We start from the raw sequence: 24,009 nt of genomic DNA on the forward strand, positions 1-24,009 counted from the left end.
GCATGGCTTTGCTTCTTCTAAACATAAAAGCTTAAACTGCAAACTGTGCAAATGTGTAGATGGGAATTATCCCTTCTAGAAGCATTTCATGCATTGTTTCTTTCCCGTATTCAAAAATGAGACATAATCAAGAAGCTGCAATGTAGAAGCTAAAGGGGTATAAGGAATTCTGCTTTTGGAATCAGGAACCTGAGATTGGCCTTGACCCTCCCCTCAGCTCTCTGAGTACCTCTGACCAAGGAACTGGTCATCCTATATAAAATAATGTGACTGAACTAAATGGCATCTAAAGTTCCCTCACTGCTAACATCTACTGCTAACTTGCCCATTTCTAGCGACCACAAAGGATTAATCATTCTCAATATCGAAATGAAAATCTGGAAAACATTTGCCTTAAATTCCTCAGTCTCTACTACTCTATTCCTTAATTCTGAAAAGAGTGGACAGTGATGTTTTTTAAGCATACAACGTGATTAATTTTCAACATCGAGTCATTTTTTTATTATATCTAATAAGTCACTATCACAATGGCTTTGAAATTGTTGTAGGAAAAGTTTGAATCGATGCTTATGAATTAGATTCTTCTCATAAAGGGATTTTCTCTCCTAAAAGGAGCTTTGAAGAATGCTCAACGAAACCAGGAGTCCTATATTTTAATCAGATTCACTGGACCCAAACCTTATACTGCTCATGAATCAATACACAAATAATAGACTAAATTTGATTAAATGAATTTAAAAAATGAGTTAAATTTATTAAACTGATTTTTTTCTTTTGAATCTAATGTGTGTTTTTTTTTCTCCTTTTCTCAGAACATGTCTCAAATTATCACAAGTTGAAATATTTGCAGGAATTTTTTTAAAAGGGTTATCTGTAAAATTTCTAAAGGGGGTCATTGAGTGGACTTGGGGTTAGAGACTCTATCTGTAGCGACCCCATAGAAGACTGCAACTAGGACACAAGCTGTTTCAGGAAATACCAGTGATGGCTTCCTTCACACACGTGCCTGTGCCTGACCTGTGTGACAGCATCACCCCACCTACACACCTGCCACACACACACACACACACACACTTCCAGAGCTATGGAACTGGAACAGCGCTTGCCTAACAACTTCCGGGAGGCTCCCTCCCCTCCTACCATTTTCTCACCAGCCCATGGATGCCAGACTTCTGACTGGTGCCTTGCAGAGGTGGAATACACTCTATGAGATTGAATCAGCAGCTAATTTTCAGGAAGGTTTCTCCACCTCCCCATTCTCAGCATTTTGCTTTAAGGACGAGAGGGAAGCCCATATCCATGGGAGTCAGTGGGAATGGTAATTGTATTCTTTACCCAAAAAATCAATCAATCAATAAATAACAATAACGACATTTTAAATAACCAAGCTGCTCTCTTCTCTGGGCTAAAATCAAATATTTCTATTTGAAACACAGCCTCAGAGCTGGCTCTTCTCTTCCTCCACTTCAGCCCACCTATTTCCTCCCACTTTTCTCCATACGGAGGCTCACATGCCTGCTGTGCCTTTTTTTCATGAAACACACACACACACACACACACACACACACCTGCGGTTTGTAACGTAATCGGCTGACAAGATTGATCTCATTTCAATTGCTTTGATTCAAAATCTGCCCACCATTCGTGGGAGGTAAAGAACAGCGGATGAGACGTGTGCTTTAATAAAGAGGCTGGGAAAGGAACGGCATGGGGAAGGCATCTGGTCTGAGTCTTTTCTATGTAGTCTTGATTCTATATAAGAAAACAGAGAGTATTATGGAACTCACTATAAATTCTCTTATTTCAAACGTACGACTCTTAGATTTTTCTTGGAACAACTGCCAGATTAAGCTTTTCTTAAGAGAACTTGATAACCAGACACCCTGATCAAAATTCCATGATGGTCCCACCCCTGCTGATGTTCACCTTATGTCTAAATCGCTTACCTTGACCTCCAAGGTGCCATAGTCTGACCCCACTTTACCTCTAAAACACATTCTCTCACCACTTCCCGGAATGAACCCTTTGCACGATTCCATTATTTCTCATCGCTCCACGTACAGACGTGCTACTCCTGCCTCTGCCGTCTGCTGTCCTTCTCTCTGCTCATCTTGGTATTTCTCCTTCTTTAATGCCGAGCTCCACTGACCTTTCTCGTGAAATTTCTCCGACTCCCACAGCCCCGGTGAATGAGGTCTCCTCAAACTACAGCAACAGTTCTTTGTTTCACTTAACATACGCAGCCTTTTTGTGTAGAAAACTAGTCAGGCTATACTGTAAGCACTCAAGAGAGAACTCTCATCCTTTGTATTTCCGGCACTTAACAGAGCGTCTGACATGTGTAGTAATTTTCCAAGCATTTATTGAGTAGCTGTTATGTGCCCGGTCAGGTTAGACTCTGAGTTACAGAGATAAATAAAATCCAGACCTCATGCTGCTCGTGGACTAATGGGGAAGACACAGATGCAAACAGATAATAGCAACACTATACGACTAATCATTTCTGTAACCGTAGTAAGAACCAGAGGCAGTGAAGGCATTAAAGAGCAAATATTTAACGTTGTATGGGATGGAGCCATGGAAGGTTTCACAGAGAATATTATGTTAGAGTTGGGTCTTGGAAGATGAATAGAAGTTTGTCTGACTGATCAAGAGAAGTAGAATTCCAGAGCAGAAGGACCGGCAAGAAAAATGATACAGAGACATAAAAATAGGAGGTTCAGGTTATTGTGAGCAGTTTTCTCTCAAGGAGGTACTTCTGATAAAGCATGAGGTCGGAGGTAAGATGAGAAAACAGACAGTAGTGACTGGAAAGCGTGATGGAAGCCAGACTGCAGAGGCCTTCAGATGCCATGTTAGGTAGCTTGGATTTTATCTCCTGAGCTACTGAATAGCATTGAAAGAATTTGAGGATAATGGAATAATCTGACGGTATCTAATGCATGCTAAAAAATAATGACGACAACGACCTGATTGTCCTTCAGTGGATAAATGGTTAAAAAAAAAATACCTGTGGAACACCCATACCATACCATAGAATACTACTCAGCAATAAAAAAGAAGAAATTATTGATACACAACAATTTCAATGAATCTTAAGAGAATTATGCTAAGTGAAAAAAAGCCTACCCTAAAATATTTTTTTAAACTGTATGATTCTATTTATATAATGTTCTTGAAATCACAAAATTATAGAGCTGGATCACAGATCTGTGGTTGCCCAGGATTAGGGACTGGGGAGGAGTACATGGATTTGGCTAAAAAAGGGTAGTTTGAGAGAGTCCTGTGGTGATTTCTTCTTGGTGGTGGTAATTACACAAATTGTACAGTTAATAAAATTGCATAGATATATAAACACACACACACACACACATGAATACATGTGTAACTGGTAAAATCTGAATAAATTCTGTAGATTGTACCAATATCTATTTACTAGTTTTGATGTTGTACTCATGTAAGATGTTACCACTGGAAAAAACCGGATTAAGGATTTACTGAAACTCCCTGTATGTGTGTGCGTGTGTGTGCGTGTGTACTCCTGTGAATCTATAATTATTTTTTAAAAAAATTTAATTATGACAAAAATGGTAGTGTAGTAAACCTAAAAACTGGAAAAAAATTTTTAAATGGAATTTAAAGATTATTACTTAGACTATATTTCTTCCTGTAAAGAATGCTCTTGAGAATTTCAAAGCAAGTTTTATGTAACTTTATAGCACAAGATTGTATTACATGGATGTATATGTTACAGATAAAATTTTCCTCAATGAAATTTTTCTCAATGAATTTTTCTCAATATTCAAATTGTTCTGGAGCTAAAGGAACAATTTTAGAATGGGAAGGAGTTGCTTATCAGTACAATTGTGCTCAATTCCAAATGACAAAAGCTCTGAGACCATGTCAAACACAAGTAGTTGGATCATTTAAAAAAGTTATAAATAAATAAATAACACCCAACCAATCAAACAAGCAAAAACGCCCAAAAATTCTGCCTTAACTTCTGTTCTGAGTGATTTAGTTTTCTTAGGATGGAAGGTTCATATATGTGTCTACATCTGTCATGCATGGTTGCAGATTGTACATCAAATTCTAACACAATGTGATGAACTTTGAGATTAAAAACACATGCAAAACCAACATAAAGAAATTCTCATGCATTAACAAGCACAAGTGTAAAAACTATAAGAAACATAATAGTGTTGTGTGATTTACATATAGGATAGCCCCCAGGATAAGCATTAGATGGAATCTTTTTCTCTTGGGCTGACAGTATCATTTGAGTAGCAAGTTGTTCTAATGGACTTTTTTTCATCCTCAGCCTTGAAACAATAGCTAATTTCATGCAAGATTCTTGCACAATGGTAGTGTGGATCTAATAGAGAATTCAAGTGCTTCACACAAGCGTGTATGAACTCTTTCTAAAATTCTAAGTTCATGAGTTCTTGATAAATGAATGGTAATTATAGACTAAGATATGAGTTGGACTTTAAAAATCATAAGGCATTATATGACTAGAAGGCATTCTACTCACTTATCAGAGTCATACATAAGTCCTCAATGGCCAGGTAGCACCCTATAGCAAGGTTGGAACCTGAAAGAAGTCCCTGGGATGGAAAAACAGTTTGCAGAGATGGGCACAACTACTCACGTCACAACATGTAACCATAATCCCGGAAGTGAAGCAGAGACGATGGCCTCAAAATGGATGAACTAAGTTGGCCCAGGCATGACTATCACCGCCCAAAATATAGCCTTCATAGGAATGTCTCACAATAGATTACTATTTATTTGTCTCCTCATTCATGGTCTGTTTTCCCAACCTGAATATAAGCCCCAAATCTTGCCTGGTTTCTACATCTCTGTGTACACAATTTTAGTAGGGTTCCTGGTACAGAATAGGTACCCAGTAAATATTCGTTGACTAAATGAATAATACCTCTATAACACTGCTTTTTGACAACTGATGAGTGGTAGATACTTTTCAAATCCTAATGAAAGCTACGAACCTTCTCCTCAGAAAAAAAATGCATGGAAAAAATATCATTTTGATCTTCTATAGGGTTCATGGATCCCAGATGAAGCTATGCCTATGAAAACCATTTTCGAGGATGACGCTATTATTATAAACACAATTAGCTATTGACTTTTCATTCTAGGTCCTTTAGGTCTTCTGATCTCTTACCCAAGCCAGTTACCTCCCCCAACTCTTTGGCATTTTTTATTCTTTGCTATTTGTTATTGTTGATTAACAGTCCAAACATGCGCATTAAATTTTAGTGACATCAATGTCAAAGAAAAGGATAATTCAGCTAAAAAATATTTCTATTATTTCTGATAAAGTGTACAGTTAGTCTCTCCCTCCTCCCACCTCTGTCTTTCTCTCTCCAGCACTAAGCAGTCTTAGTGTATGTATATTTGGCATAATCTCATATCTCTTTCCTAAAAATTACTCTGAGTAGAATTTGAAGAAGAGAGGGGTTAAGTCACACTCACACCCAAAACCACATCCCTATCATAGATGGAATGGTTCAGAATAAGAAGGGGAGTAGAAATGAGGTATCTTGTCTAGTCACCATAAACAACAAATAGTACATTGACTTCAAAGTATACTGAAGACCGCAGATGGCTAACTTTTTGTCACAATAGAGTTGTCCTTAGTTGCCAGTAATGAAAGATGCCCAAGTGAATCTTACTTGCACGCTGAGCTTTTGGTAAAGAAAGACAATTATCATTCCATCTGAGCTAACCTGTAAGTATTACCAGAAAATCCTTAATGGAAATCTCCTGCCTTCTAAAGCCTTCATATGACCAAACTCTTCCAGTACAATGGTCCATAAGCAACTATGAAACTCTACCACAAGAAATGAAAGGAGTTACTTTTTATTTCTTCTAGTTTACAAAAAGAAAGATCATGGTTCTACTAAAATGCTGGAGAACACAATTCGAATCACCTCTGTGATCTGCCCCAACCCTGAATGTCCTGTTCCTAGAGGCCCTGCCAAGAAGCAGGAGCTCCCCTGCATCTCAGCAGCAGGCCTGCATGCAGGTCGTACTGTGTCCACCGGGCAGGGTCTGGGTGCATGCCACAGAAGTAGCAATAGAAAATGCCAATGCACTCAAGACTGCAGTCTCAGTTAGCAAACTGTCATTGTGGAGCCCCACTCTCCATCATGGAAATATCAAGAAAAACAGAGATACTCACACTGCTGACACTTCAAGGAGTCGCCTGGAGTCAGGCTGCTTGTACTGTACTGAGGTTAGGGCAAAGAGCTTTAGCCATGGTTTTCAGTGCCCTCGCCACCTCTCCCACCCCACAGCTTTCTTTCTTAATGGCTCGTAAATACATCAAAACAACAGTGCTTGGAGTTGTTGCAATGAGAAGCGTTCCTGTAACTCTGCAAAGAAACTTTTTCATGGACAAGTTTTATCGAAATTGGTTTAAATGCTTATTTTAAAAGCCCCACATAAAAAACAGTCTTGTGTGTGCATTGTTTCAATTGCATTAAGTTCCTTCTATCCTAAAACCTGGTTCCTAAGAAAGAGGCTGGATAGTTAAATGTAAATCATTGACAAAATCAAATCTGCAAATTAGAGTAACCAAAGCTTTTGGAAGGAGCATCACTGGCTTTTGTCCTCTACATCTGCAAACACTTTTAGAGATTAGAAGCATAGTAGTTTCAAAGAAATAAAGCCAAGAAGGCTCAGTAGAAAGCAAATAGGAGGCAGAAGTCACATAATTGAAAAATAAAATTTTCCATTTATCAAATTTAAGTCATTCCCTATTAAAGAGAACATTAACTATTACCAGGAAGATTTCCAACTATGGAAAACAGCATAGAGGAAGAATGAGCTTCACGTTTTATAAGGAAACTAGTAGTATTACAACAATTGACTTTTTCTCTATATTTCATGACAAGGTTTACATTTATTTCTAGCAGTAATTTAGATTTAAATATGTCGGTGTTCAATCTAATTTGCCATTTGGGGGGTTTCTTTCTGCTACAAAACTTCCTCAAAATCTCCCCTAGCCTTCATCATCTCTGTCTTTCAAAAACTAAATATGAATGCAGTACTAGATAGGAAACTATTTTTAATAGTATAATCACAGAAACTACAGTCTGTACCACAAAATAGGACCACCACATTTTCTGCTGAAGAGCTACGCTGATCTCAATACCAGTGTGCACAGTTGTATTAGTCTCTGCAGACTGGAATTCATACAGCTCCTAAGGTGTTCCTAACACTTTAGAATATACAAAACGAGCAGCATTAAAAATCCTACACACACACAACACACGCAATACGAAACCTTGGGGTTTCCACCCTCCTCAGGAGCTATTTTAGAGACACCTGAGAATTCTAAATTAAGCAACCCACCGAGGAGTAAGTCACTTTTCAAACCCGAACTGTCTCCACTGCACCTGTATAGAACACGCAAACCCCGAGCAGAGGGAATCTTACATCCATACCTATATTTCATGCCAGTCTGCTTTGCGGTGGACTCTTTGAGAGAAATGTGATGCTGAGGGGTGAACGTCCCCAGGCTGCGCGCGATGATAGCGACCGTGCGGAATTTGGCCCGGGCTGCGTTCACCACATTGGGGGCGGTGGAGCTCTGTTTGCTCAGAAGTCGGTCCTCACCATTCCGGCTTTTCAAATTGTGCTCTGTGCAGGCTATGGAGACTTGCATTGCTTCCCCGGGCAGCTCGCGGTCCCTTTCAGAACCCCAAAGCACAGGCAGTCACGAGAGGTTGAGCAGTTGGGAGGGTTTCTGCTCGTCTTTTAACCCCTCCTTGCCCCCCCTCCTTCCTGGGGATGCCGTCAGAGGAGTCCTCGCGGCGACTTCAAAGCCGGGCAAGCGGCAGGAGCGGCTGCGGTGCAGGACAGAGCCCCGAGCACTGACAGAAGTAAACAGCCAGCCCTGAAGTTGTCACATCAGCTGGAGCGCGGATCAGGCTAGCAAATCTTCCTGGGCAGTAATCTCGGCTGATTAAATGGCCAAATCCATGTAGTCGGGAGGCTTCTGCAGACACCTAGGGATGAGCATTCGTGCTGACTACACGCAGCCCTGCCGGAAGCCCATCCTCCGTGTCTGAATGCGGGCTCGCCTCAGGGCGATGGCTCAAATCCACGCAGGCATACCGCAAGATGCGCCGCCAGCACCCTCTGGACCACAGGCAGGATGCTCAACTGGCACGCGGAGCATCCCAAGAAGCAGCTAATCGCAAGCCCTTCTCCGGGGACCGGCAGTCTCCATCCGCTCAGGCTATCAGCTCCCTCCCTGCCCGACTCTGGGAGGTCATAGGGGCTCCTCAAGACCCCTCTTCACTCATCTTCAGGCAAAAGCCTGGGTCGCTGAGCTCGCAGGGACATAGGTTTGCAACTGCACTGAGGAGCAGCCAGTTAGTTCCCTTAAAGAGATCTTTGCCTTTGTGTGCAATGGGAAGGCAAGAGCCACTTTTACAGACTCTTGCTGTAGCAGAATCTGGAGGGCTGCTCGTAAAGGGGGCTCTGCCCAGACTCAGACCAAATCCTGCTGCAGCACAACAGTTGGAAAGGGTGGTGGGGAGGCAGAGTGGGGGTTCTTCTGCCCCTGGACCGTGCCAGTGAATAAACACGTGAATACTCACTCTGTGACTGGCTGGCTCGCTAAAACACAACCTAAAATCTCTATTATTAGCGTTCATTTCCCCTTTGCACGTTATTTCTTAAGCAGATAAGTTTAAGTTTCCTGAAAAGCCACAGTACAGACTTTTTAGGGTCGAATCAGCTAACTTGCTGCAAAATTTATATTGGCTCGCAAGGAGGGCCAAGGACGGAGGAGGAGGCAGCGTCCAGCACCACCCAGAAAGGGGCTGCACTAGGGGAGCAGCAAGTCCACATCACCATCTAGAAAGGTCCAGATCAGGTGGCTGGAAACATGTATACTGCCTGCTGGTCATCTACGGCCAACTGGTGAGACAAACACTATCCCCAAATCAGGGGTGGGCAGCAAGATGACACGCAGGAACATTGCCTGGTTCAGTGTCAGGTACAAAGCAGCTGCTCAATAAATGTGGTTAAATCGAACTAAGCATCAACTGGCCAATGACAATTTATCTCTCCATTTGAAATGTATGGAAGCCGGAATCCTTGCTATATAGATGTATTTACAATAAAATGAGGCTTCCGCAAGATCCGTTTTCTAACGGTGGGTCCCTACACCTATTTGTGAGTGCCATCTCTGCACTAGGCGATAGAGAGAAATTTAGAGGGGAAAAAAAAATGAAGCACTGTCCTCCTCAAAGAACTGGCAATCTGGGTGGGAAGGACAAAGCATTGTCTTAAAGGAACAAATTAACAATGTCAGAAGCACAGTAATGGTCGAATGAGCTGTACAGACATTAAGTGCACTAGAATTTATTAGGGAAGTGATCATAAGAAGCTGGAGAAAGTTTTTCATTTATTAATACCCCACACTTCCACTAAGACTCTATTTGGTACCTGGCTTTGCTGTCACTGGGGTCTAAAAAAGACTTAGACGGAGGCTAGACCTCAGGGAGCTCATGGATGCCCTCAAAGAAGGATGGGACTTTGGGGCATAAATTTGATTAGCAAGAGAGGAGGGAGGCTGTCTTCTCAGAGGTTAGCAGGGTGTGGGGAGAACGCACACTCTGGCTGTCTATGTGATAAAAAAAATAACAGGTCTGACCGCTTCTTCCCAGACAAATTAAGTTGCAGGAATGGAATTTTCAAGTAGAATATGTGCCTATTTTGAATTTTATTACAAATATGAATCTTAACATGTTATAAGGTTTAAATTATATGATGAAATTTCATCTTTTACCCTCCATGATGTTCCCACTCCTTACTTCAAAAAATATACTGCCTAATGTTTAGTGGTTGGGAAGTAACTTTAGGATGGAATGAGGGTTGTAGGAAGGGACAAATGAACCTAGAATGCCTTCTATTTACCCTCAGCTCCAGTGAAAGTGTTCTTTAAGTATATCTTTGTTCCCTGGAATAAACAACAGTGGGAGGAGAGGAAGCTGATCATTAAAACCTTTATTTTTTCACACTATGTTGGCTCATCGGAAATGATCAATGTGAATCAGGAAAAGAGTCAAAGTGAGAAGAGGAAGAAGTGGGAGGAATCAGAAGGAACAGCTCTGAAAAAGGGAAAAATAAAGCAGCCTGGGAGATAAGACAGAGCACAGTGATCATCGCAGGGCTAGAAGGGTCAGGAGCCCCGGCTCGGGGTGGGGGGTGGAGGGTGGGGGATGGGAGGGAAGGGGAAGTGGCTGTGGCCTGGGGTATGAGAGCTGCCAATTCTACAGGGAGGAGGGGAAGTATTGACGGTGCAGGAGATCTGGACACTGTTAGCCGAGATGGCTTTCAGGTTTGCCAAGAACTAGCAGAGCAATGCCTGGAAACATAACAGAAAACAGAACGAGGAAGAGGTTATCGGAATAAAACATGCATGGCAGAGTGCCTCTGAGTCACCTTTTTATATCCCCCACGGACCAAGCAGAGTCCCTTGTGTGTAGCAGGCTCTTACTCTATAAATAATTGAGAGAGGGAGATAAGAAAGCAAAGGAAGGAAGGAAAGGAGGAGTATGAGAATATGGCCAATTCTTGAATAAGCTTGATTCCTTAAAACAAGGAAAGAAAGAAAAATAGAAAGTCCTGCACATTCTAGTTTCACACAGCTTGCTCACTTAAAAGGAGTGAATAATTGCCCCACATTCATGTCTGCATCTCTCGTGTATAGGCAAGTGTTCCAGCCTTTAGTACATGCCTCAAAAAGAATCAAAGAACTGAGGCCAGAGGTATGCTCACAGCGCAAGCCTCTTTCTTGCTGCCCACAGTGCACCTTTTCAGGTCCGACACCACAGGGGCTTTCTGACAGCCAGCCAGCAGCGTGGTGACTTACCCCAGCTGTGCTCACCTTTCCCAGCATTAATGGAGCAGTAGGTCTCAGGAGCCCGGAAATTAGATAATAGTTGGCTGTGAGAATGCTCATTCCTAATAAGTTTGTGCTAACAGGCCACATGCTAATTAAGTTGGGGAAATTCGATTTGGAATATGATATCCTTTTATTGTCACACAATAGGATTTGGAGGAGTTCTCACTATTACTATTTCGGGTTCAAATAAGACCTATCAATAATGACATAGATTATAGATAGATACAGAGATAGAGATAGAGATAGAGATGATACAGAGATATAGATACAGATACAGATATAGATATAGATGCAGATGCAGATGCGGATATAGATATTGTTATGGGCCCCCCAAGTTTATGTGTTGAAGTCCTAACCCTCAGTAAGTATCTCAGAATGTGACTGTATTAGAGATAGGGTCTGTGAAGAGGTAACTGAGTAAAAATGAAGTCATTAAGGTGGGGACCCTATTTCAGTATGACTGGTGTCCTTATAAGAAGATTAGGACGAAGACACACACAGAGGGAAGAACATGTGAAGACACAGGGAGAACACAGCCATCAGCAAGCCAAGGAGAGAGGCCGCGGAAAAACCAACCCTGCTGATACCTTGATCTTAGACTTCTAGCCTCCGGAATTGTGAAAAAAATAAATTTCTGTTGTTCCAGCCACCCAATCTGTGGTATTTTGTTATGGCAGCTCTAACCAACTAATACAGATATCGATATTGCTTGTTTTTGTTTTAATTCTTATATTTTTGGTCAAGAGAAAAGAACATGTTCCTAGAAGTCATTATTAGATGACAATGAATGTCATTATCATGCCATTCTATATATACATCCTAAGCCAATACTAAAAATGTGCTCTAAAATGAGATCCAAATACAACTCATTTATTCCTTTCCATAAAGTCATAAAGCCTCTACATGGTGATGCTTGATACAAAAACTGTGGTTTTCAAGGTACTTCTAGTACTTTTCTTTGTTCCCAATAATCTCCTTATTCTGCCAATCTGCCCTTTCGAGGGCTTCCTTTATACCGGGCATTCAGAATCAGCAACTTTGGAATGTTACGAGGCAGTAGAGATAGGCTGGGACCAGCAGACAAAGGCCTGGGTTCCAATCCGGCTATGTCACTTTGCCTGTGACTGAGGTGTCATTACAGCTCTCTATTCTTCTTTTCTCTCACCTGAAATATGAGGGCGATACATATTTATTTCCAAGATCCTCTCTCGTTCTATTGGTTCCATAAGGTGTTTTTTCAGAGAGATACAGAGGTTACAAGATTACATAGAGCCAAATTGTCACTTACCCCCCAATTTTGCCTTGGTCTCAGATGGTCTCTGTTCACTACCTGATATTCGGAATTCTTTGGAAATAATGTCAAAGGGTCATCAATCGGTCATGGTGACAGAGCTGATAAGGAACAAACCACAGGCTACTTAACTTGCACCCTATCTTCTCATGCTCAGTATGAGAAGGACATGGTAACGTGGAAGGACACTAGGGTGTAGAGTCTGTTGAAACTGGGTATGAATCCCAGCTCAGCTCTGCTTCTTCCTTCCAGTGTGCCATTGAGCAGTGTTCTCAACCTCCCTGCACCTTAGCATCCTCTGAGGGAAAAATAGTGCAAGGACATGCCTCTCTGGATGATTGTAGGAATTGCATAAAATAGTGCTTGGATGACAGTAGGCACTTGATAACTTCTAAGTAACCACCCCAATTTATTAAAAGCAGTGCCATTAGGAAGTCTTTAACCTCCTCTCAAGCTCGCCAGGAGACTTCAGCAATTGCTAATAGCAATAACACTTACACAGCACTTTCTATATTCTAGAAACTCTTAAGAAGACTTTACATTTATTAACTCACTTAATCCTCATAAAATCACATGGGAGGTGCTATGTTATCAACTCCATTCTATAGATGAAGAAACATACAACGCAGAAGTTAAATAAGTTGCCCAAGCTGACACAAGCAAGAAGCTGCAGGCTTGGGATTTACCTCTGGGTAGATTGCCTTCTTAACCATCGTGCATGCTAATCCTCATTGCAAGGACTTCCTTGTGAGAAGGGCTTTAAATGGTGTCATTTTATGAGTATAAATAAGAAAAGCCCTATTCTCATTATGAGTAAAAGAAAAAATTCAATGCTAAAAGTCTAAAAATTTCAGAACAATTAAATCATCCATTCTTGGAAGCTTTTGAGTATGCCTTTTATCAACCTTTTCAAATACTTTATAATACTTTATTCCTATTTCTCAAGAAAAATTTTTCTTCCAATTACCTGGAAAATTTTTGATTGATTCAATATCTTACAAATAAAGTCAACCAAATGCTCTTTGCTGAATCCGCTTAGAATTTACGGTTTATATTCTACTGGAAACCACAGCCAGCCAGATCCAGGAAACATTTAATTATGCAGCCAGGAAAAATCGGATTCATTCAAAACAAAAAAGAATCTGCTAATATCCAAAGAATTTTAAACATGCAAGTGTACAGATGGCAAGCCACTTTACGTGCCTATTATTTGTGATTAAAAGAGGAATTAATTGTTAGGGTGAGAGTCTGCTATTTATCAGAAATTCTTAACATGTGAATTTGGAGAACAATTTATTATATTCTGACAAATTGAACCAGCCATGAAAATTAGAATGGGCCCACATTTACATAGGCCTAACCAGACAGTGAGCATCCACTCGTATTGATGAGGCTAGTTTGCCCTGTCTGAGGATATCATGAAATGAGAAACTACCCTCTTCATGAAATGCACAATGACCTATAGAGACAGTCTGGAGGGATCTGTTTAAAATGTCACCAGCCATAAATGCTGGGCCACACCATCCTTTAGGTATTTCCTAAGAGATAGTTGAATAGAATACTTTCATTTTTTCCAGTCAAGTACCTAATTTTAATTAAAATGTGAAGAAATATTGTGTTTGAAATGTAAGTGAAAAATATTATAGAGAACAAAGGTCAGGTTTCTGGGAGCGTTGCCTTGCTTTTAGATTAAAACAGGAATACAATTGGTGTCGAAAACATAATGCATTTTCATTTTTTAATTTAAAATTAATCCTCTAAAACCTAAAGACATAAACAGTTTCACTGAAATTATTCAAACTCAGCAGTCCAACCAAGGCTGCCTTTTTCTACCTTTTTTCTAGGAAGAATCTAATATGGGAGAGAAATCACATTACTCTTCCATTTATTAAATAAATATTTATTGACCATCTACCACTTGCTGGGCACTGTCCTAGGTGCTGGGAATGGAAGGAAAATTTCAAGATAAACAAGGCCCATCTTTCCCTTACGCAGCTTAAAGTCTAATAAGAGAGACGGAAGTAAAAATAGCTAAGTGCAATACAGAACAGAATGAAATACATGTTAAAGAAGCTAAGTCCGACAGACAAAGACAAATGCTCTATGATTTCACTTATATGTGGAATCTAAAAATAAAAAAAATTAAGAAAAAATAAACAAACAAACAAAACAGAAATAAACTCAGATATAGAGAACAAACTGATGATTGTCAGATGGGAGGAGCGTTGGGGGGATGAATGAAAATGGTGAAAGGATTAAAAAGCACAAATTGGCAGTTACAAAATAGTCACAGGGAGGTAAAGTAGAGCATAGGGAATATAGTCCATAATATTGTAATAACTATGTATAGTGCCAGATGGGTACTAGACTTATGCAGAGACCACTTTGTAAGTGACATAAATGTTTAACCACTATGCTGTACACCTGAAACTATTATAATATTGAATGTCACTGCAATAGAAAATTTTTTAAAAATTCAAGTGAATGCATAAATCACAAAAAAGGAAGAAGAAACAATTCAGATAGTTTAGGGGCAGGGAAGTGCCAAGCAGAAATTGTAGAAATAAGGGAAGCCTGCCTGGAGGAGGTGGTGTTTGCTCTGGGCTTTGAAACATAAACATGGTATTGCATGAGGAGACAGGACCCCATTGTTAGACATGACAAGTTCACCTCAAGTCACGGTCGAGTGTTAACAGAGATATGGATGCATGAAGTATTGGGCAAATGTAGACCAGAGGAGGCTGAATGGTACAGTTGGCGGACGTGGTGAAAGAGGATGTTAGATGAAAATGGAGCGGGGAAAAGGTGTTAAGTCAAATCACGAAGAATCTTAAATGTCAGCTTACCTAACTCTATTCAGGAAGCAGTAGGGACTCTGACGGGCACCATGTCTGGTTCAGATGTAGTTAAATATATTTTTGTGGTTTTATTTTGAGCATCATGGTCTATAGCAGCTCTATCTTACTGCCTCATGTTTGTGCCCAATTTGTTTCTGTGAGAGTAAAATTTGTAGTGCAGTCATCCTTAATGTCTCACGTTAAATCATTTCAATCAAATGATATTAATGGTTTCAAACTGTAAATAAGGTCTGGCTCACAGCACCTCGTGGATGATGGAAATAGTTCAATACCAACCGGATGAAGGAGCTTAGAATGAAAGTGGTTTGTTGGAACAAAGTAGCCTATAAATAGTCATGCTGGGACAGATAGGCCACGTTGCTAAAAGGCCCTCCAACTAATCGGCTGAATGTTCCATAAATCAGTGTGAGTGGAGAGAGGGGGCCCTCATGTCACCCACGCAATCGACTCGGTAGGGGAAAGAGAAGGAGCCTGCTAATTAATCTCCACGTTCTGCCATTGTAACTCACTGCAGTTTCATTTCTATCGAGGTAATTGGTATTAACAATGAAAGAAAAAAATCATTCCGTTTTCTTTATAAGCTATATTACCTCAGCCCAAAGGCCAAATCGTGAAAAGCTTTGGACTTTGATATTAAAGAAGACTGGAGGACGGAAAGGAGGTTGTGTGAAATCAGATCAACCATTGCAAAGTTAACTCTCTAACTGAGATGGAAAGGAAGCCGAAGTCCCCAGCCCAGCTCTTAGCAATTCATATTTCATCTGCTTTAGAGCTCAGTTAAGAAAATAGAGCCAAATGAAAGGTCACATTTTCAGCAGTGAGCCTTTGTAACTAAATATCAAAGACTGGGATGCCCTCGTGCGGAGTCCGCACCGAGACGTCCCATCAGCCTGGGAAGAACGGCAAACAGTCCTTGATGAGAAGCGGTTGAGCTCTGCAAACACTGCGCTTGGTCTGAGCGGTGGCCACTGAGCAGCTGCAGAGACAAGTCTGGGGACTCTTTTTGCCTTAGCGTGAGTGAGCCAAGTGACATCCAAACATAGCCATTCTCTGCTTCTCCAGAAAAATGCTCCCTTTGGGAAAAAGAGTGTGTGACAAGGGATCGACATGAAGTGAATGGCCCCAACCCTTCGGCCAGTGTCTGACCCTAAGGTGACATCGGTGTGTCCGGTTCTAGATGGACTGAGATGTGGTCCTGCTGAAGGCAGGCAGTAGAATAAGATCTCATGGTCAGAATATTTCAAATAAATTCTCCGCATAAACTACATTTAGCCCCTCCTTGCTTTTTATTTGTAACATTTTATGTTTTCAAAGAAATAATGACAGTTGTTTGTCAAACATCTTTTTAAACACTTCTTGTTACATAAAAATCATAAGTTCACTGACTGCACATCAATGTTCAGAAGTAGGGAAAAGGGTAACGTATCCGCCTTTTGTTTCTTCTTTAGAGGCCTCAGTTTCCCCCTCACATGCTCACACCTAAACTATCACAGGGCCGGGGTGTGAGTCTCATGGTTGGCTTACACCAGTTGGCTCAAACTTGAGCAGGCATCAGAATCAGCGAGAAGGCTTTTTAAAACAGATTGCGGGTCCTCTTTCCCAGAATTATTGATTCAGTAAGTCCAGAGTGAGGCCTACAGATTTGTATTTCTAACAAGCTACCAGGTTGATGCAGTGAATTCACACACTGAGTTTGCAGCTTAAACAAATCAAGGTTCACCCTTAGCTACGCAGAAGACCCAGACCCTCCCTTAAACACGTGGCTGCTCGGGGAAAAGGGAACAAGATCAGGGTTCCCTTAACAAGGGAAGCTCAAGAGTGTGGCTTTTGAATGGCACTTATCAGAATCTTCTGGGTCGGAAGCCATTAAAACCCGAACTTCTTCGCCAAGAAGCAGTCTTTTGTGGTCTTTGATTCTGGCTTCTTGCTCACCTGGTTAATAGCACTTGACTCTGCTGCTCCCACAAGCCCAAGGCTAGAATTGAGGCAGAGATGTGCTGGAGAAAGTCAATGGTCCATCAACATGGATGGAGCCCAGAGGACCTCATGGGAGGGCAAGGTTACCAATGCACGTGAGCGAGGAGCTCCAGCTTTGCCTCTTTTTCTAGATCAGTGTCCTGGGGCAAAGTACTTCCATTTTCTGAGATAACATGATAAACAAACAAACAATCAACTGATGATCTTGAATTGCTTCTTTAAATTTAAATAATGCAGACAATGTAAATACAAGTCTGATTTTTATGCGTCTTTTGTATATATGCAATAACCCAAGTATTTGACCACAGTACTACTGCTCCATCAGTGCTCTGTGAGAACATGAACCATTCAATAATCTGTTAATTCGGCCTTTTCCTTGCTGGTCCTCACAAGACAAGCTTTGCTCCCTGCACAGTTTTGCTTTGTATTAGCTTAGGATTTAGGCTGTGTTCAGAAGAAATAGGGTCATTTGAAGGAATTGAGATGTGAAGTGACTGATGAATTAACTTTCTTATTTGGATACCCCAGCAGGCAGGACATAAAAGCTTATAAAACAATGTATATGGAAACTCTTTACTCTCTCCTACCATAAGTTCTCATCCAAGTTCCTGCACTGAGACTGGAGTCTTTCCTGAGCACTTTGGGGATTAGGATGGAGAGGATTTTCAATTACACGTCTTGGGAACTCAGCTTTCCACAGCCACCTCGTAACCAGGGCCCTGGGTGTTTTTTCCCATATATTCGAAGTGAGCCAAGAAGCACTTCTAATCTATGTGCTAATTCAGGAGAACAGGTACTTTGAAGACAGCCTCAGTGACTCATTTTCGAGGGAAGAGAAAATATATTGTATACCCTACTAATACTGTCTTTCAACTGAAGCACATCAGCAGCTTGAAAATAGAGTGCTGTCAGAGACAGATCCATTAGCCATGACTTTCTTCTGTAGATTTGGGCAGAATTTGAAGTGCCAAAACAATAAACAATAAAAGTGTTGGCTTATCAACCATACACAGTACTGCTCTACTTTCTAGCCAGAGGGAAAACAGGAGAAAATATACCGATGAGAGGTAAAAGGAAAGACACCACTTTCAATCCAGTGATTTAGTTCTGGTATAAATAACATTAAGCACTGTGCCAGATGACAGATCCATATATGCGTTTTTCCATGCCTGGGCACCTGTTTCTCGCATAGAGGATGCTGATGCAATGCCCAGGAGAGTGTCCTTGGCAATATGGCTCAATGATGCCTTCCACAGTCGGAGCCAGGAGCTTCTCATCTTCCATGTCCAGTGTGTAAGAACTTTCCATTTCCTGCAGGTCATCACAGCCCAGGAAAAAGGCCCGACTCTGCAGCAGAGAGGTAGCTAGGCAGGGGTACATGAAGGAGTCAAGACAGGAAGTCACAGCTTCCTTTTTAAGAGAAATACAAGCTCTCTGTCTCCAACACTGCTTGGACGAACAAGGATTTTCACAGACATTCAGCAGGGTTTTACTTACAATGTAATTAGATCAGGAAAAAAATTTTTAAATCTTTGCAGACAAGTTTAAAATATAGTTAGTGGCCTAAATTTCAATTTCACAGAATATCTAATCTCAAGGAGCGCATCTACGGAAATTTTGGGCTCTTTCTTGCTATTTGAATATATATTTATATTTTAGAACATATCAATAGATTTTTTTTTATCTATGTAAATTCAGCCATTGAGTGGGTGAGAATCCCCTTACTACATCATTCTCTGAGGCCACCCATTCATGGGAGAAGACACCCATCCCAGGCACAGACCTAGGAATTTAGCCAGATGGGCAAAAGCCATCAATCGTCCTGGAAATGATGACAGCTACTCTGTCCAGGGGCAATTATGTTTCCATATTTCTGCCAATATCATAATATATGCCTAAATGTTCAATGCAATTGCTATAGTCTTAGAACTCCTTCCTACCTTCCTTCCTTCCTTCTTTCCTTCCTTCCTTCCTTCCTTCCTTCCTTCCTTCTTCCCCTTCTTCCTTCCCTTCCCTTCCTTCCTTCCTTCCTTCCTTCCTTCCTTCCTTTCTTCCTTCCTTCCTTTCTTCTTTCCTTCTTTCCTTTCTCTTCTGAAGCATGTAAAGGTGGAGCAGAACATATCATCACTTTAACTTAGATATGGCAAATTACAAATGCAAATTAGAGGGCTTGCCATCACCCTGACCCAGCCTTCACCTTATCATTTTATAAATTTAATTAAACATAAATTTAATCATTTATAGTCGGAAGGCAAAAATTATAAACATACACAAACATCATTAAAGAAAACATTAGAAAACGCATCAAATTTCATTAAGAATGATTTGTTCAAATACATCCATTAAGAAAGGTTGAATAATATTAATTTCAGGTGACTCCATTTTAAAGCAGACAACACTTATCAATTTCTAACAAGATAACTGTCCTTAAAGAACAGTTATCTTGTTAGAAATTCTAGTTAAATGACACATAGGTATTAATCTAAAGATGATGCAGGTGTCGAGAGAGGTCTGACTTTGACATTTGTCACCCATTCATCCCTAGGGTGTGTTGGCACCTGGAGCTAAGAGGGCAGAACTTCCCTTCTCACGTCATCCCATAAGGCCACCCATTCATAGAAGAGCGAAAGACCCAGGAATGTGGCCAGAAAGTAAAAGCCATCAGCTCTCCTGAAATGCTGACAGTTACTCTGTTCAGGGGTAAAAAAAGAGAATGGCTTCTCACCAATGGTAAATACCCCACTGTATACACTCTGGAACATCACAAGTTGCAAAGTGGGTGCAAAAATTTTGTTGAATGAATAAATGTTATTAGCTGGAACTATGAGATCTGAGAGCAAAGGACCGTATGTCACACAATAGGAGGAGAAGGAAAAGAAAGAGGAGGAGAAAATAATGAAATCCCTTTTTCCTGAACAGAACCTGGCTTTGGGCAAATTTATAGACTAGGCTTTGAGATAGAACAGATTTGGATCCTGACTCCACCACTTAGAAGCTCTTTAAACTTGCTTTCCTCCCAATTAAAAAGAACAGTCTCTGTTGCATGCTAGGGCCAACTGCTTCCCTGATGCATTGGATTCCTTCTACTTCTCCTTTCTCAAAGTTTCTGATCTTGCCTCTCTCTTACATTGGCAGTTTCACCCTCCAGACTAGATCGTTCCCGGCAGCATTCAAAACTGCTATAAAACTTCCAATCTTAAAAAAGATCTCCCAGACCCCAGATCCCTTCAACCATCATGCTATTCATTCATGTACAGTAGAGTCCTCTAAAAACTGCCAGTCATTCCCAAAGTTTTCCCTGGCTCCACTCAGCTTTTATCAAGGTCATTAATGATCTTCATCTTGCTAAATCCTGTGGTCAATTTTCAGCTCATCCTACTGAGATCTTAACTAAAGCAGATTCTCCCAGAGTTTGTGATCCCCATTCCATTGCATGGAGCCAGTGCTGAGAGATGCCTGCTGAACTAGAGACGACTTTTCCCAGCAACACTTACTGGCCCCGCAATCACTTTCGGCCATGGCAATCCCTTGCCAGTGGACAGGGACTAGAATATATAAGGTCTTATAAAGCATGATAAGGAGTTTGGTTTTTATTCTAAGATTGATAGGCAATCATTAGACCATTTTTAGCCAGGTCTTTTTCCTCCTTGAACTTGGAAAGCTCATTCCCGGGCAGGTCCTCTGCATTTACTCCTACTTATTTCCTCTTACTATAAATGTTTGCATGGCCAACTACTTATCTTTCCAGGTCTCTGGTAAAAGAAATCTCCACTAACTTACCCATCCAAATAGCACACTTTCCTTCATCCTTTCTCTGATTTATTTTTCTCCCTAGCACTTATAATTGACTGATACTATTTCATATTCACTTGTTGTCAGACATCAAAATACATCGAATTTTGGGCACTTGTTAAAAATACAGATTTCTGTCTCAAATCCCCAGGAATTCAAGAAGTCTGGGAAGGTGCCTGGTAATTTCCATTTAACCAGGTGACTCTGGTCCACAGGTAGCTAACTCAAACAGTTACGTGAACTCCTGGTCTGGTCAAAGAAGGGCTGCCCGCTACACTTTACTTCCAGGAGGCAAACAATGAATTTTTAAAAAGAAATCTCTGTTAAGGAAGGCTTTATCACATGGGCCTTCACCTGGCTTAACTAGAGGAAAAGAGCCACTCAGCTGAGCAGCTTATTTCTCTAGAACATTTTTGAATTATTCCAACTGCACAAATCCAGTCCTAAAGCCCTCGAGTCAATGTGTAACTTTGAGTATGTCACTTTACTTCTGTGAGCCTCTGTTGTCACTCCTATAAAATAAGATCGTATTCAACTAAGTGTTATCTTTGATCCTTCTCAGTTCCAGAAAGTCTTAACTATAGGAATTCATTCTATAGTGCTTATACCTTTAAGCAACAATATGCAATAAGAGGCAAACACTTAGAAACAGAGGGGTTTATTGCAGAAGGAAAATGCCATTACGAGTCCTCAGAACTTCCCATGATACCAATTGCCAGTCAAAGAAAAGAACTTTCAAGAGCTGAGTCTTGTGCAACTGCCAGGGAGTCTGAACATTGGACCATAACATTTCTGTGCTTGCAAATGCTGAAAACCTGGGCACTTGCAACTGCATCACAAAAAGAGCATGGAAGGGAGCCACCCTAACAGAATTAAAGTAGAAATGCTAGCTTGCAGTCAGTAAGCTTCACAAATGCTCAAAACTCTAGCTGCAAAACACAGAGGAAGAGACAAGCATTGTTCTATTGATTTCAACTTGTCAAATAGTGCAATTTTCGTGAAGGTATTCAAGGGAAAGAAATTAATGGGGGTGGGGGAAGAGTCTCCTCAAGATGACAGCTTCATGACGATGTGGGTGGGAGAAATAAAAGAACTGAGAAATGGCCATTACTTCATTTAATCAGAAAACATTTGTTGGCCTGAGTAATGTGCTAGGACTGGAGATAGGAAAGATGGTTAGAAAAATAGTTCCTGTCCTCAAGGCATTGAGAACTGTAAACGGGCGATAGCAGTCCCGTTAGTGGTGACACAGTGGAAGCTGCAGGTCCACTCTGCTCAGGCAGGGCCAGAGCAGCCTTCTCAGGTGGTGCTTGAATTAGGACTTGAAGGATGACTAAGAGTTTGCCAGGAGTATAAGAGAAAAAAATACTTACTAGGTACAGAACGTAACACAGTAAGTAAAATACTAAAGGTGTTACTGTGTTAGTATTTTCTCTTAGCCATCAAGATCAGCCCTGAATACAAATTGGCTTTGTGACTTCCTTCGGCCAATAGAAAGCAAGTGAAGTTATGGTGTGTCAGTTCCAAGCGTAGCCTTCATGAGGATTTGCACACTTTCATCACTATCTGAGGCCCCTACAACCACCACATGAACAAGCCCCAGCTAGATTTCTGAAGGATGAACAACCACGTGGAAGAGAGCCATTCTAAATCAGTCAGCCCCAGCCAGTCTGCCAACTGAGATCAGCCTGACTTGGGCAATATCACTAGTTTTTCTCTTAATCAACCATAGTCTTATGAACTATAATAAATGGTTGTTGTCTTAAGCTCCTAAATTTTGAAATGGTTTCTTATGCATCTAGAGATAACTGAAAAAGTTCCTTCCAACTTAAGTTTATAATTTTATTAAACAAGGTTAAGAAAAAGGATTAAGTTCTAACTTAATGTAGAAATTGTCTTCTCACGATTTCTAATTCTTGTAAACCATCATGGTTTCATTTAGTGTCTCTCAACAATGCAGTTCTCATGCTCTAAACCAGCATCACAGATAGACTGAAGCAAAAGGCTGCAGAGAAAAATTTTTTTTCTTTTTATCACTTCTGTTCATCAATGCTTGCCACGTTTATCACCTTCCCTGTCTGTTTCTGATCAAATACAACAAATAAAACAAGTTATCTTAGAAATGCAACCTTCTAGAAGAGACTAATTAAAAAAATGGGAAAAAAAGATGATATTCTTTTTCTGTACAATATAATAAGTGACTAAACATAAATTGTTGGATTTCTTTTACTGCCTCTGTTGACTTTTAGTTTAGACATGGCCTGGTTTTCATATAGTTTCCACTCCTACTCCCTTACTTTGAGTACAAATATACACTGCAAATTTTCCATGACTGCATTAGACTGAGTCCAAATGGCCCATCGAGACAATTCGATCGTTTGAGTGCCAACTACTGAGACTCTCTTAGGGGATTCAGGTATATCTACATATCCAAAGATAGAACCCCATGGTCTCTCTGTTTATGCATCCTACTGCATCTTTAATTTCTTATCTCTACAGAAATCATAAAATACTATTTTCCTCTTCAAGAAGAGAATGTGAAATAAAAATAACAATACTTTAAGTCTCTTCTTGTCCAAGCTTGATTAATATAACCCATCAGTTATAATTTAGTATGGACAAGGAACCTACCACAAAGGGAATGTAACATTATGATCTTAAAAAGTGTGGTAATTCAGTTTTGTGTTGCAAAATTCCTTTCTCTGGGCTGAAGAAAAAAATAAGAATATTTACAACCCAGGGAGTTAAATGAAGAGTTTTGTTAGCTGACCTGTCAGTCACTGGGCAAAGTTGCAAAGAAGATAAAATTCTATCACATTCTGCCCTTGTTCACAAGCTCAAAGTACTCCGTTATTTTTCCTGTCATTCAACTTTCAGGTAAAGATGGTACATAGGACACAGCATCTAATTTTGCTTTCTCTAAAATTCCACTAAACTACAGTAAAGAGACTTTTTTCTTTAAAAAAAAAACATATAAAACACATATTATAAAATCACATAGAACCAAATAAACACACACACTCACACACACATGCATATAAAACTGGTGACATCTGAATAAGGTTAGTGGATTATATTAATGTCAGTTTCCTGATTCTGATATTGTACTATAGTTATGCAAGATGTTACAGTTAGGGGAAGCT

At 40.5% G+C, this 24,009-nt stretch overlaps 1 protein-coding gene across 2 annotated transcripts in view; it reads right to left on the reverse strand.

The window, feature by feature from the left end:
- The window catches only part of KCNAB1 (potassium voltage-gated channel subfamily A regulatory beta subunit 1), a 292,035-nt gene that overhangs the window by 209,705 nt on the left and 58,321 nt on the right, over nucleotides 1-24,009 (reverse strand). Inside the window, exon 1 of one of the 2 annotated variants that reach the window (XM_039857667.1) lies at nucleotides 7,473-8,634. The exons of the other annotated variant lie outside the window; for it this stretch is intronic. Within the exon in view, the coding sequence (XP_039713601.1) occupies nucleotides 7,473-7,693 (221 nt within the window). The 5' untranslated portion in view covers nucleotides 7,694-8,634. Of the gene's footprint in view, nucleotides 1-7,472; nucleotides 8,635-24,009 lie in introns of those variants that run through there. 2 annotated transcript variants of the gene reach the window in all.

Source organism: Pteropus medius, unplaced genomic scaffold, assembly GCF_902729225.1.
Source record: "Pteropus medius unplaced genomic scaffold, Ma_sr-lr_union100, whole genome shotgun sequence".
NCBI classification, from domain to species: Eukaryota; Metazoa; Chordata; class Mammalia; order Chiroptera; family Pteropodidae; genus Pteropus; species Pteropus medius.